Source organism: Protopterus annectens, chromosome 6.part1 (assembly GCF_019279795.1).
Source record: "Protopterus annectens isolate FY-2018-M chromosome 6.part1, PAN1.0, whole genome shotgun sequence".
In the NCBI taxonomy this organism is placed as follows: domain Eukaryota; kingdom Metazoa; phylum Chordata; order Ceratodontiformes; family Protopteridae; genus Protopterus; species Protopterus annectens.
In genome coordinates, this window is record NC_056738.1 from 84,973,468 (window position 1) to 84,989,298 (window position 15,831).

Genomic DNA, 15,831 nt, shown 5'->3' on the forward strand with positions numbered 1-15,831 from the left:
TACAGAATATAGTACAGTTAACAATAGTTCTTGGACCGGTCACGTCATGTGTAAGGAGAATAAGAATATGTTCCTTCGCAATTGCACTGTTTGTCCAATCTGACATTGGGATAGCTGCTTGCAAGCTGGAAACCACCAAGTTCCAGTGAAGGTGGCCTAGACTATCTCGGAAGATTTACTCTGCTTCTGGCCTCCAGAGGGACATCTGCTGTGCTAACCTGTGTGAAACCAGAGACTTTAGACTTGTGCAGGTCTATTGGGGTCCCAGGTAATCTTCCAGGATTTCGCAATTTTCCTCTTTTTCTTTTCTTCCTTTAGGCTCACTACAGGAGGAGGATCAGCCAACCTTGAAAAGGAAGAGCACTATCTGGCCTCGAGCTATGAGCTTTTGATGCTCCAGGTAAGATCACAAGATTTTTGGCCCTAATTCTCAAGGTTTTCTTTCTAAAATCGTAGTGCATGCTGAATGCATCAAAATCGGCATTCTGAACCCAAGCCCGAAAAAAAAGGCACTCAAGTGATAAGCCCTGTTGGTAATTTTTTCCAGCAATGTCACTGGAATCAGAAAGACCTTCAGGAAAATGTCAATAAGATACCAATACAAAACAATACAAAGTAAAATACAGAATGCTCCCAAATGAGTGCTCACTGCTGTGGGAAGCTGAAAGTCTGGATTCTTTCACATGTGACACTGCAAACTGAATGCCAGGATTGTGGCAAAAAAGTCCTAAAAATGACATGGGCTGCTCCTTTTTTACCCGACACTGCTGTTATACCAGAGGTGAAAGGAGATCACCAACCCAATGGGGAACATCCAAATCTCTGGGAGGCTGGCTAGTTTTACTGACATATGCTTGCAGTTGATTCTAATAACTTATGAATACTATCACAGCAGTGATCCCCTATGATGATAATTTTTTCTTGGTGTGCAAGGAACAGTCTAGCTATTACAATGGCTGGAAAAATCTGGGAAGGCAATACTTACCCTAGTTTGTGGTTGAGAAGTACGTTTGTCACAATACTTAAACAAATAAATAAATAAAAAACTAAAAAAATATGAGGGCAAGCTTCTCTGATGGATGTTCTTATACCACTAGCATTTGGTTCTACTAACCGTTTTTCCTCTGACTACAATCCCCCCCTTGACTTTCAACAGAGAATAGCTATTTAGTGCAAAAATAAAGGCTTTCCCAGAAGAGAAGGGGTGAAATGTCAAGGTGGATGTGGTAACCAGTACCCCATGACAAAAGTGTGGTGATGCTCCTTCTCTGTATGACATATCTGTTTGATTTTTAGGAAGCTGACGGATTACTGCCCTGGTCTCACCAACACCATTAGAAGACACGGTTTAATGGATACCTCCGTGAGTCAAGAGAAGCGACTGCTATATTGTGAAAATCATACTTTAAGCCTGATACTTGAGAATAACATCAAATATGCAACTAGGGAACCACAGTCCACATGGCATCAAAGGAACTGGCTATGATAGCTGTGGCAGAACCAAAAGGGAAAAATAATTCTTAGCAATTACCAGTACAGAATAAACAGCTACTGCTGAGATTTTGTTTAAGCACTCCCTTAGTACTGCCAAAGCCCAGTGAAATCAAAGGAAAGACGGATAAGCAAGTCCCTGTATTTAGTTATTCATGTGATCCATCATGCAATGAAACTGCTCCTTGAAGAACCAAAAGACAGAGAATTAACACTAGACTGAAATGGATGGCAACGAGAAATACAATGTGCTAATAATTTGAAAATCCTGTTGCGCAAAGACAGCACAACACTATGTAGCAGACTTAATTTTTTTTATCTTGAACAGTAAGAACAGAAAATAATACCAAGGATATGGCAGACAACAAAACTGGCATTGCTGCTTTCTCTCAACAAGTACCTTTTCCTTTCCTTGGTGAAAAAGTAATCAGTCATGATCAGATCAATTCGCCTGGACATCAAACAGTGGACTATATGCATTACCAGACAGCACTAAAAGCAAGCCCCTCCCCACTTCACCATCTGTAGTCAACAACAATGAATACACAAAAACATATTTTAAAATATGCCCACTCACATGAACACAACTGGGATAAAAAGACTACGTTCAGCAAACTATTTCACTAAAGATAAGTTAAAAAAAAAATCAACCTGGGTGGAATGACCTAACAATGCAGTAATTAAGTGCCAACTATAATATGAACTCTGCTCTGTGCATACTCTTTTACAAGAGTGGAAACAACACAATCTTAGTACTCTCATCTTCTAAAATTCTGGATCCTGCAAGTGTTGCTGGTTTTCTGGCTTGAGATTTTATATGAATGACCAGTGAAGGTACTTGGTCCAGGGCTATCAAACTTGTTCTTGAACAGAATTCTTCTAAAGATCCCCATTTATACAATTAAATCCTTTACATACATAGGTTTTAATTCTGACACACATTGACAGGCATCAGTGCTACTTAAAATCTTTTAGAATCTCCCAGCAACAAAGATGGTAAAATTCAAGACTTTAGATATTCAATACTAACACTTCACACTGCAGCAATGTTTATCAAAACAAACAAAGACAGTCCCAAGACAATTATATGACCTACAAACATTTATGGACTAACAGTATACTAACAGAATGCTTCCCTGAAGTAAAATTTTAAGTGCACAAATCAGAAGTATAAGTTTTAGTTTAACACACGAATGACTCCTTAAGCATTTACTTTTTTTACTCTGTAATGAACCAATTCTTTATGAAAAGAATTACATGTAAAAATGAATTACATTACAGAGTGAATGTCAATGATCAACATCATCAGAAAAGTAAACTACCTAGATGTGTCACACATTTATGCCCAGGCAGCGTGCACTTTGTCGGCATATACAGTTTTTTAAAAAAGGCAGTCTTATTTTTCTTTTCTGTGTATGAAAAGTATTTTGCTCCTCTTCAGAAATGTGATATCGACTGAAGACCATAATGAAGCACTGGAAACAGAATTGTGACTAAGGATATATTTACAATGTTCCCTAAAGTTAATTCAGATCTCATCAGCCTTTTAAAAAAAAAAAAAAAAAAAAAAAAAATTTTAATGAAGTTCCTGTGAGACATAAAGCTGCACTTTGCCATCCCAAGGTTTCTCCGCAGTAACAGTCCATGGGCCTGCCTGCTGCACAAACGAAGATTCCAAACTCGTTCAGATTTTTTTTCAAAAGTATCAATTACAGATTATTCCCCAATTACTCAAACTAAACTTTACGTCTGCATATTACCAATGTACATCACTTATCAGGCTCAAAAATCAAAGCAGTGTCAGTAAGAAATGATGCTTGAAGCAGGAGATACAGGAGGTGTTGTTGCTCCAGATACAAGTAGGTTTCCTGAAGAATTTGATCTCCTCATGTGAGGAAGCAGATAGGCATCATTACCCAACTGCTGCACATCAAATCGATCCTCCTTGCGGTAGGCCAAGCAACGTCTTATGAAAGCCTAGAAAATTGAAAACAAAATTTACTACGCAAATTATGTACAACATTCTTTTCCCCCAAAATTCTTTTAATGCAGAAAACTATACTGTCCACTCAGTACATACACGTGTACAAGTGGTTTATTAAAAGTGAAGTGGCATTTCCAAGTTAAGTAAAATGCTGAAGTTGTATGTAGCACTTCGTAGTTATCAGCTATCAAACAATGGGTCCATCTGGCAAGCTGTGTGTTATACAGACATGAAGCTCTGATTGCAACTCAGATGGCTCAAGTTTGATTGTTGCTCCTGCTGCTTAAAGAGCCAGGTGTGGATGATGCAAGAGTGAATGGCTGCAGCCAGCCCACAGACCCTGAGAAAGAGATATAGCTCATCACTTGGAGAACATTTAAAATAAACACTTAGATGTTAATCCCACAGAGCACAGGCCTGCCAAGCACAAGCTGGCCCTCATCTTCCACACCTGGCTCTTCCAGCACATAACACGCTAATCAGGCTTGGGGCATCTGGGTTACAGTTAGCAATGTAAGGGACTTCATGTTGGAAACTTGATCCACACATTTTGTAAATGTATTGAATTACACACATTCTTTATACAGAGAGGGAGATATTAACATAACAACTGACAAGCACAAGCCCTTAACTTTACACTTTTTTCTTTGGGCTGGGGTAACTTTCAACAACCTGGTGGTGCCTGAAAATTGATTCTGTAGCTAGGGATGTGGGAATCTGTCAACAATGATCTGTGCTCAGATCACCATGTAGTCACTGTTGTAAGGAAGTAATTTATCGTTGCACAACTTCTACATAAAGGTATTGTGTCCAGATCCAGGGATACAATTGTTCCACTGTACTTGGCACTTTTCAGGCTGACCATGAAGTATAACACCCCTTTTTGTATGTACCTGCCCAAGCACGTGTTCCAACTGGAAAGATCACAGCACTCACTAAAAAATTCATGCAGACCATCTCAAAGCCTTGTCCCTCTTCTCAGTATCATTCAGGCTACTAAGAGGTGACCCCTGCCTTGCTTACAGAGCTTCAACAGACCCAGTTGTCGGATCTATTACACATTCAAGTCCAATGGTATCATAAATACTCACTCAAGGGATCCCAAATCTCTTTTGCAAACTAAACAGAACATGTTTAAGGGATAAGTTTGTATCATAGAGAATATCAAAGGAATATGAAACCATCTTCCAATCCACATAAAGCAAAGTACTTCTCTTACTATACACAAATGTAATTTGGACAAATGGATGGATAAACAAATCCATTCCCAGTTTAGCAACCCTATTTCTCATGGATAGGGAAAGCAAGCAACTGTCCCAACGTATCCTTGTTCAGATATCTCTGGATTACTTGTATGCAAAACATAAGGGTTAAAAACTACCAAGGGAATGCAAGGCTAGGCTTCTTATGATTCTCCCCAATCAATCTTAGTTAAGAACCTATGAACCGAAGTATATTGAAGACATGTTACTCGTGATGCTAACTGTAGCATGAAAAAGTAATTACACAGAAATGGAAAAAAAAAAGCTGAATTTTCCATTTTGATTTTAATGATGAATGAAGTTAAAGAAATGGAACTTTGAAACCATGACTGCAAGGAGGAGAAATCATACTAGCAAATAAAATAACTGAAGACATTTTCATGACAGTCTAGGGCAAGGATAAAGTAAATGACTCCATACATTTGTATAGATACTAAGAAATGACGATGCCCAAGGATACCTCATTCAGGCCTCTACGTCACACACACACATCTAGGACTGGTCAATTTAACTAACGTTTTTTGCACAGAGCTTATGTTGATGCTAGTTATCCATGATGTTGTACAATTATTCTTTTCCTTTTCACCATTATATTTATTATTCACTTTGCAATGAAACTGAAGTTTAATATTTCACTGGTCATGAATGAGTTACAAAAAATACTGATTACTGTTCATATTAAAGTTGTTTTTTGAAATGTAAAACATCAAAAGGATTAGCACACACCACAATTATGGGGCATTTTTTTGCTCTGACCCTCTCTCCCCAAAACTGACAAAAAATGGTAGATGAGCGTCACTAAATGTCGGTCATTAAAAAAGGACCAATGAAGACCCATTCTGAAGTTATCCAGCCACTATTTTGTAGAAGTAAAAAAATTCAGGATGCATACTCTAGTCACATATTATCCCTCTGCACAGAGGAAATTGAACAGACATCACTAACTTTAGACCTATAGCAATCTTATCCCCCCCCCTGCCAAATACTTGAAAAAATGTGTTTAAAAATAATTTCTAAACTATCTCCTGCAGGAACAACTATTCCACCTGCATTAACACAGCTTCTGTCCTTCCCATAGTACTAACACTGCACTTCTAACCTATACAGATACTGTCAATACAACTACAGATAATGGCAAACTAGTCGTCTCCTCATTTCTAGATTTGTTTAAAGCCTTCAAGACCATATCTCTGAACTGTTCAGATTTTCGCCTCATATTTTTGGTCTAATCCTCATAAAATTTCTGTTTTTCTGGCAAATCGCTGGGTTGATCTGAGGACTGAAATCATCAAATGATGATACATTTGAGTTTTGGACTTCAGATTCCTCGGAAAATGTATGTTAACACAATCCCTGTCACTCTAGCAACTTTCAAAGTTTATAACAGCAATATTTAAAATCTGTCCCTATTTTTGGGCCTTTGTCCCCCCATTTTGTCAGGCTTTGTCCATATTTCTTGCACTAAGAGGTTGAGACGTATGTTCGAGACCAGTCTGTCACAGCTAAATTCTACTTCAAACGTCAAGTTTCTCTCAGCGCACCATTACCTATCCAATAGATCAGTCAGTAAAATGGCACTGCACCCTCTCTTCATACCTCCCAGTCACAAGGCTCTATCCTTGATCCTCTCCTCTTTAGCATTCTCAGCAACATCCCCCACACATCCACACAACAGGCCTCCCTAATAAAGTACACAGATGACTCCACACTCATTTGCACATCTGAAAATGTGGCACACTTCCAAAAAATCACTTAGGAAGTTTTAACAAGCCTGCTTCTCTCTCACCTCATACTGCAATTTCTGTTTGTATTATTTTAACTTTGCTTTAATTTTCTCTGTAAACTGGCTAATATTTCTCTATTAAATCACTGTCGTAGAACTTGTATCTATTATTAACCAATGTTTTTATATTCTCTAAATTTGGTATAATTATTTAAACTGCATTTTTTTGGGGGGGGGGGGTTTGCATTATTTTTAAAGACGGTAAAATTACTATTCTTAAAATGTTTTGTAATATGCTTTTCATCCCAGGCCTCTGCAGAAAATGGGCTCCTATCCAGTAGGACTTTCCGGGTAATCAAATGTCAATAAACAAACAAATACAATCATGTCATCCTTTACTGTTAAAGGATGCTCTCCTGGTCACTCTGAAAATGAAGGGCACCCATTTGCAGATCTCAGTTTACACAGTCAGAAGACAGTACCCAAAGGTTCACAGTGGAAGCTCACGCCTTCTTGTTTTTTCAAGCCTTTTGTTCTGCTCAGGGTATTTACCAAATATATAGGGTCCAGTCTTTGTATATTGAGATCAAAAGACTTCCACATCTACTTAAGCCAGTATAATTGCCTGGCCAAAGCATACCCCATGAAGATGCTTTAGTGGGCCATCAGATGTACATTCAGTTTTTTTTTTAAAGAAACATATTTATTAAATTATCACTTATGACATAGGCAATTGTACATTTACATATATGAAAACAAACCATATTGACAATTTTAGCTACATACATTATTACTTACATATAACAGAATTAAATAGGATACATTACTGTGCAGCTAAATTAATGATAAAGTCTTAACACAAAAGCACAGGGCAGTAAGGGAAAGGAAGGGGAGAAATCAAATGCCATCATGTAAGTATTAAACAGAGAAAACTATAAAACAATTAAGGCAAGCGGTGTCACTGTTAGAAGAGTATAGAAGATAGAACAGATCAACAAAAGTACTCAAAGACAGACAAGATAAAAACAACGCACTGTATCATAACAGATCAGGATCTATTTGGCACTATCACAAATAATAAACTAAAAATATCAGATTAAAAATATTGGACTAAGCGGTGGTGCAGCAGTTGCGTTGTTGCCTCACAGCAAGAGGTTTTCCGGTTCGATTCTCGGCTGGGGTGCCTTCTGTGCGGGGTCTGCATGTCCTACCTGCATCCATGTGGGTTTCCTCACACATTACAAAGACAAGCATTTTGCCTGTTTCTCCCTGGGCCTCCGCTGAAAACTGGCTTCGTTCCAAGTCAGACTTTCCTGTAAACAGATGTTAACTAAATAAATAAATAAATATCAGTATGGACAGAAAAAAAGATATGCTGATCAATATAAAGAAAAAGTACAAAACCAGCAATTTACGGATGACCTAAAAAAGTTTTACAAAGAATTGGGAAAATGAGGCAAAAGGAATTGAACCACCACCAAAAAAAAATGTTGACACCAGAGTCTTTTTAAGTACCATTGAATTTTCCTCATATGCAGTCTTGCATATCGAATTAGTAGAATGCATGAGGCCATGAACCCTAGGGCTTGCAGTATTGTTCTTGCATATAGCTGGGTTTTGGTGGCCATTAGTTTGTCAAATAAGCCTGTTTTTCTGGAGCGAGGAATGCCATCTGGGAAGTTGTGTTCAAGCTTGCCACCAGGAATACAATCTTTTGGTTGGGCACCAGTTGTGATTCCTTTTCGTTGATGGTGTACCTCAGAGAAGTTGGAAGTCTCTTTACAAACGGCAGGTGCTGAAGTAGCAATTCCTGACTGTCTGCCTGAATCCGGCAATCGTCCAAGTATGAGTAAATTTGAATAGTTCTCTGCCTGCAGTACGCAATGCCTGGAGTCAGGCACTTTGTAAATACCCTGGGCGTAGTAGATAAGCCAAAGGAAAGTGCAGGGAACTGATAGTGCATAGAGTGTGCCTAGAAATGTAGATATTTCCTGCAAGATTCCCTTATGGGGATGTGCAGATAAGTGTCGTTTAAGTCTAGGGTGACTAGCCAGGTGTCCTTGGCTAGCATAGGAAGAAGCTGTTGCAGAGTCAACATTTTGAATTTTGGGACCACAAAGAAGGTGTTGAGAATTAACAGATCTAGGATAGGGCGCCAAGAGCCCTCCTTTCTGGGCACCAGGAATAGTCTGGAGTAGAAACCCTGTCCCCTTTGCTCTATAGGCACAGGTTGAATAGCCCTGATACTGAGAAGAGAAAGTACTTGCTTTTGAGCCTCTGCCCACTGGTTTGGAGGAAGGTCTGGCAACCTGCTTGGGGTGGGCAGTGAGTGGAAGTAGAATCTGTATCCCTGGGATACAATGTTTAGGACCCACCGGTCCTGGGTAATGGACATCCAGTTTTGTGCAGGCAGGGCGAGTTTTCCTCCTAGGGGTGCAAGTACTTGGGCTTTGCTGGGAAGGAAGATAGACAAGTCATTGTGAACTTTTTCCATAAGGGGGTGGGGCTTACCACTCCCTGTTTTAGAGGAGGAAGCACTCCATTGTTTACATCTCTGGATACCCTGAGACTGTAGTCTTGGTGGCCTGTTGCCCCTAGGTTTGGACTGAGAATGCCTGGGAGGGACTGGAAAGGACCAGTTTTTAGAAGGTCAATGTCTACTGAATGTAGGTGGCTGCACCAGTAAAAAAATCTTTAACAGTTTGCATAGATTAGCTTTTTCCTCCATCTTTTTAAGAACTTCTGCTTTTGTGCCAATTTTTCCTGGTTTAATGGAGCATCTAGTAATTTTGCTTTGACATGGTCTGGCAAGATTTGCTCCTTCAGCCAAGCATGCCTTCTCAGTACAGACCCAGTGACAGCAGCCCTGCAAAATGCTTCTAAGGCATGAAAACCACACTGCAAAGTATGTTTACCAACTTGGTTTGCAGAATGCATTAGCTGTTGTAAAGCTTTATTTTCTGGACAATTTGGAAGCAACAACATTTTTTGTTTAATCAGTTCCATAATATGCTGCTGGTACTTCAACATGTGAAACTGGCAATTCAAAGCCCTGATGGCAAGAGTTGCAGAGGTATATACCTTCTTACCCCATCTGTCTAAAGCTCTAGAATCCCTGTCCGAAGGGGTAAGGTTTTTGGCTGTAGTAGCCTTAATGCCTTTAGGTCCCTAGGAAATAGTCTCTGGATCTGCAGTGGGATTCTTAAAGAGAAATTTTTGAGTCAGGTATTCTGTAGTACCGGTCAGGTTTTCTAGGAGCTAGAAGTATCGGCAGTAAGACTGGATTCCATGAAGACATCAAGTACAATGTCCAAGACAGGAAATATAGCTAGAGGCCTGTGCTGAGGCAAGTCTAAAAATTCTTTGAGTCTCTTTTTGGACTGAGGGTAGTCCTGGCATCGCCAGTGGAAATGCTCTCAAAGTATGCAAGGTTTCACCAAAAGAAAAGTCCTCTAGAGGGGAGGCAGAGGGAATGGAATCCTCTGCATCTGAATCCTCATAGATAGATAAGGGTATATCCTGGTAATCAGAGGGATAAGAGTTATTGGACTCACGGTCTGAAGAATCAGAAGGAAAATCAATTCTTTGTCTTTTACAGGAGGAAGGCTGGCTTCCCCTAATTAAAGTTATAAGGACTTCAGCCATTCTAAGCATTTGTTTCTGTGGCAAGGGAGCTGGAGCACTGGAGCATGCGCTTTGGTCATCGGTTTTCTAGGCGTAGTGTGAACTCTGGGTCTGAGAAACTCAGTATTTTTAGTAAAAAACAAAGCTGTCGGGTTTAATGTGAACATCGGAACGTTGGAATACACCCTCAGAAGCCGATGCCTGCACAGCGGCACCGGATCCATCCAAGGTAGAGACATCCGCTGGTTCCATAGACGAAGAAGCAACTCAAGGCATACCGGACTACGAATGGGTCTCAGCAGAGGCCTGTGAATCTGTAGAAGCGGGTAGGTATCAGGGGCTGCGAAAGTGCCTCACTGAGTACCGGCGAACTGGCGATTAGCTGAACGGACCAGTCATCAGCAGTTTTGGACCTATGCGGTCTGTCTCAGTCTTCATCCTTACGTTTTTTTCAGAAGATCCAACAGTCGGATGGCTTAAGGAAGCCATTTCAGAAAACGGAGAATGACAGCAAAAGAATTTAGAGACAAAGATAGCCCAATGACGAATAATTTGGGCGTTAAAAAAGGCACAAAACCTACAGCGAAGAAAGTACAGTTGTGTACACTTACCATAAATGTAGATGTTCGAGTATGTTCACTGTTGCAGTCATTACATTTGGGTAATTTGCTTGCAGGTTGCACTCAGTCGGCCTGATTAACAAAGTCTTGGGTCCTGCGTCGGTTGCTGTCCCTTCTTCCACGATGTGAGGTCATCAGGGGTACAAAACATGGAGCCGACGTCATTAAATCAGTTTTTCTTGCCCCAGATGTCAGGTGCCCCCCCAATGGGGAGCAAATAAACATAAAAACACAAAGATATACCTCCAACAAAAAGCAAATACACCAAAAAGGCTTTTAAGCATAGTAAAGGAAAGTAGAGGTGTAGAAGAAGTTAGGGGGCCGGAGGGAGGGTAACCAGGACTGCAACAGTGAATACACTCGAACATCTACATTTATGGTAAGTGTACACAACTGTACTATGTTCTTCGTGTTTCACTGTTGCAGTCATTACATTTAGGTAGATTCCCAAAGCTATGGTTGGGAGGATGAGTTCATATAGCATTAGGGCCAGCAATAAGGCCATGCGAGACAGCAGTGCAAAAATAGCTCTGGATTTAGAGAAAATTGGCAAATTATAATGCTTGGTGAAAGTATGTACAGAACTGCAAGTAGCAGCTTCTAGGATGTCTCTGGTAGGAACACCTCTGAGAAAGGCTGCAGAAGCAGATGCAGCCCTGGTGGAGTGAGATCTGATCCCCTGGGGGAGAGGTTTTCCATGGTGCTTATAGCAGAAATGAATGCAATGGCTTATCCATTTAGAAATGGTTTGTTTTGAAATAGCCTTCCCCTCTGCCCCTGCAGCAAATGCTACAAGCAGTTGTTCCAATTTTCTTCGAGGTTTAGTCCTGTCCAAATAGAATCTAAGTGGTCTGTGCACATCCAAGGAATGAAGAATCCATTCCCCTTTGTTCTGTGGATTGGGAAAGAAGGTTGGCAAATGAATGGACTGATTAAGAGCCACACTGGATACCACCTTGGGCATGAAGGATGGATTGGTCCTGAGTGACACCCTGTCCGCATGAAAGATGATGAAAGGCTCCACTGTCATAAGAGCCTGTAATTCAGATATCCTTTTAGCTGAAGTGATTGCTAAAAGGAAAGCTGTTTTCCAAGAAAGAAATTTTAAGTCTGCAGTAGCAGCTGGCTCAAAAGGAGGTAAAGTGAGTTTCTCAAATACAAAGTTAAGGTCCCAGGCAAGGGTTGGAGCTCTCCTGAGTGGTCTCAAGTTTTTAGCCCCTCTGAGGTACTGCTTGAGCAGAGGATGAGTGAAGAGGTGAGGCTCTGTGTTATAATGAGCTGAAATGGCTGAGGCGTGGATTTTAATGGAAGAAAAGAAGCCCCTTGTGAAGCATCTCAGTTAAGTATTGCAAAATCTGAGGTAAACTAGGCGCCGCTGTGCTCATCCCTTTAGATTGGTTCCAGACAGAATCTTTTCCATTTTTCAGCATAAGATTTTCTAGTACTAGGTCTCCTTGCCTCTACGATGACATCCATCACAGGTTTGCTGAGGGATGATAGAGGTGAATTTAAGTGATTAGCCAGGGTGCAAGGTTCAATGTTGGAAGCTGATGGTGCAGAATTTGGTTCTCCTGCTGAGACAGCAGGGAAGGAGTCTGACGCAGGTGCCATGGTGATAACTGCGACACACTGAGCAGGAGGGGGTACCAGTGTTGGCTCGGCCAGTCTGGTAGCAATCAAGATCACCCTTGGTTTGTCCTGTTTGACTTTTAGTAGAACTTTGGAGAGCAGAGGCAGTGGGGGGAAGGCATAGACTGATAGGTATTTCCAACTGAAGGACAGAGCATCCACTTTTCAGGCTTGTTTGTGGGGAGCCCTTGTGCAAAACTTGTCCAACTGGTAGTTCTGGGAGGAGGCAAATAGATCAATGTCTGGGCTCCCCCATTCGCTTGTCAACATGTTGAAAATCCTTGGTTCCAGTTTCCACTTGTGTGGGTCCATGAGGTTTCAGCTTAGTCTGTCTGCCAGTGCATTCAATTTTCCTGGCAGGAATTGTGCTTGTAGGTGCACTTGGTAGCTCAAGCCTGTGTTCCACAATGCCATGGCTAGTCTGCAGAGGAGGTAGGAATGTGTACCCCCCTGCTTATGTACCACATAAACATGGTGTTGTCCGTCTTTACCATTAGTTGTCCTGGAAGAATGTAGTCCTTGAAGGCTGTCAGAGCATTCTGTAGAGCTAACATTTCTTTTTGATTGATGTGTAGGTGCACTTGATTTGGGTTCCATTTGTCCTGAATGCACTTCCCTGCCAAGTGAGCCCCCCATGCATAGTCTGATGCATCTGTAGTCAGGGTTTGAGTGGTAGGGGGTAGTGTGAATGGTAGTCCCTTGTTTTGGTGGCAGGCCTCTGCCCACCAGAGGAACTCCAGGCGTTGGGAAGGTATGATAGGAATCACTGTTTCCAGGCTGTGTGAATGTTGACTCCACAGACATTTTAGATACCACTGTAGTTTTCTCATATGCAATCTTGCATATGGAATTAGAGGAATTAGAAGAATGCAGGAGGCCATGAACCCCAAGGCTTGCAGTATTTGTCTTGCAGATAGCAGGGTTTTTGTGGACACTTGCTTGAAGTAGGTTACCAAATGAATTTGCTTTTCTGGCGTAAGGTACGCCATCTGGGCAGTTGTATTCAAGCTTGCACCCAGGAATGTAATTTGTTGACAGGGTACCAGCTGTGATTTCTTTTCGTTTACGGTGTACCCCGACAAGTTAGAACCCTTTTTACAAATGCCAGATGATTTAAAAGTATATCCTGGTTTTCTGCCTGAATTAGACAATCGTCCAGGTATGGGTATATTTGAATACTTCTTTGCCTTCAAAATGCAATAACTGGAGCCAGGCACTTTGTAAATACCCTGGGCGCAGTAGACAAGCCAAAGGGCAGTGCAGAGAAAGTACAGTTGTGTACACTTACCATAAATGTAGATGTTCAAGTGTATTCACTGCTGTAGTCATTGCATTTGGGTAATCTGCTGGCAGGTTGCCCTCAGTCAGCCTGAATTCCAAAGTCTTGGGTCCTGTGTCGGTTGCTGTCTCCTCTTCCATGACGTCAGGTGTATAAAACTAGCAGCCGACGCCATTTTCTTTAGTTTTTCTTGCCCTAGATGTCAGGTGCCCCCAAAAAGGTAGCAAACCCCCCCCAAAACAAACAAACAAATATATATATATATATATATATATATATATATATAAACTATATATACATGCAACAATAAAAACTTTACCTTCATCTACAAGCAAATACACCACATAGGTTGTAGAAGACAGTGAAGGAAAGATAAACTCCAAAAAGAAAGGGGAATGGCAGGAGGGTAACCTGGACTGCAACAGTGAATACACTCTAACGTCTGCATTTAAGGTAAGTTTACACAATTGTACTATGTTCTTCATGTTTCACTATTGCGGACATTACATTTGGGTAGAATCTCAAAGCTATGGATGGGAGGCTGGAGCTAAACAGCATTAGGGGTGGCGATAAGGCCCTGCAGAACTGCAGTGGCAAAGCCTGCCCTGGATTTGGAGTAGAGTGGCAAATGATAATGCTTTGTAAAGGTGTGAACAGAACTCCAAGTCGCAGACTCTAGAATGTCGTTGGTTGGTACTCCTCTGAGAAAGGCTGCTGAAGTAGCTGCAGCTCTGGTGGAATGAGACTTAATGCCTTTGGGCACAGGTATGCCATGGTGTAAGTAGCAAGAACGAATACAGTGGCTTATCCACTTAAGAGATAATCTGCTTTGAAATAGCCTTTCCTTCTGATCCTGCAGCATATGTCACTAGTAATTGCTCAGTTTTTCTTAGAGCTTTCGTCCTGCTCAAGTAGAATCTTAGCTGTCTATGTACGTCCAAGGAATGCAGAATTATTTCCCCCTTGTTCTGCGGATTTGGATAAAAGGTTAGCAGATGAATAGTTTGGTTAAGAACCACACTGGAAATCACCTTAGGCATAAAAGAAGGATTGGTCCTCAGACACCCTTTCTGAGTAAACTATAATAAAAAGGCTCCACAGCCATAAGGGCCTGTAGCTCTGAGACTCTTCTTGCTGAAGTAATTGCTAGGAGCAGAGCTGTTTTCCATGATAAGAACTTTAGATCTGCAGTAGCAGCTGGTTCAAATGGGACAAGGTGAGCTTTTCCAACCCATAACTGAGGTCCCATGCAGGCATTGGTGGACTTCTGGGAGGCCTTAAATTTCTGGCTGCTCTAAGATATTGCTTTAGTAAAGGATGAGAAAAGATTGGTGGCTCAGTATTGTAATGAGCTGAAATGGCAGAGGCATGGATTTTTATTGATGAGAAAGACAGGCCTTTGTCAGGCATCTCAGTCAAGTATTGTAATATCTGAGGAATATATGGTTTTGGTGTATCAGTTCCTTGTGCTTGATTCCAAGCACAGAATCTCTTCCATTTATCAGCATAACATTTTCTAGTACTAGGCTTTCTGGCTTCCAAAATGACATCCATCACAGCTTTACTGAGAGATGTTGTTTGCATAACTACTTGATCAGCCATGCTGTCAGGTTCAGTGTTTGGAGCTGATTGTGCAGGATCTGATTGTTTTGCTGGGACAGTAATGGAGGTCTTTGAGGTAAGGTCCAAGCTGGGTATTGAGACAAGTTCCTTAGGATTGGGTACCAGTATTGGCGAGGCCAGTCCGGGGCAATTAGTATCTTTGGTTTCTCTTGTCTGACTTTTAGGAGGACCTTGGGGAGAAGAGGCAGAGAAGGAAAGGCATAAACTAATAACTGAAGGATAGGGCGTCCACTTTCCATGCTTGTCTGTGATAAGTCCTTGTGCAGAATCTTTTCAATTGATAATTTTGAGGAGAGGCAAATAGATCTATGTCTGGGCTCCCCCCATTTCTTTGTTATCATCCTGAACACTTGTGGATCTAGCTTCCACTCCTGAGGGTCCATAAGGTTTCTGCTTAAAACGTCTGCCAGAGTATTTTGTTTTCCTGGCAGGAACTGAGCTTGAAGATGTACTTGATAACTCAAAGCTGTGTCCCACAGTGCCATGGCTAGTCTGCAAACGGGGTACGAGTGTGTGCCCCCTGTTTGTTTATATACCACATAACCATGGTGTTGTCCCGTCTTTATCATTAGTTGTCCTAGATGAAGCAAGTCCTT

The 15,831-nt window shown here is 41.2% G+C and overlaps 1 protein-coding gene across 1 annotated transcript in view; it reads right to left on the reverse strand.

Annotated features, from left to right (window-relative positions):
* Window positions 1-2,692: 2,692 nt before the first annotated feature.
* The window catches only part of TLK1 (tousled like kinase 1), a gene marked incomplete in the record, with an annotated part of 2,832,579 nt that continues 2,819,440 nt past the window's right edge, over window positions 2,693-15,831 (reverse strand). Inside the window, 1 exon segment of the mRNA XM_044075520.1 lies at window positions 2,693-3,468. Coding sequence (XP_043931455.1) covers window positions 3,292-3,468 — 177 coding nt within the window.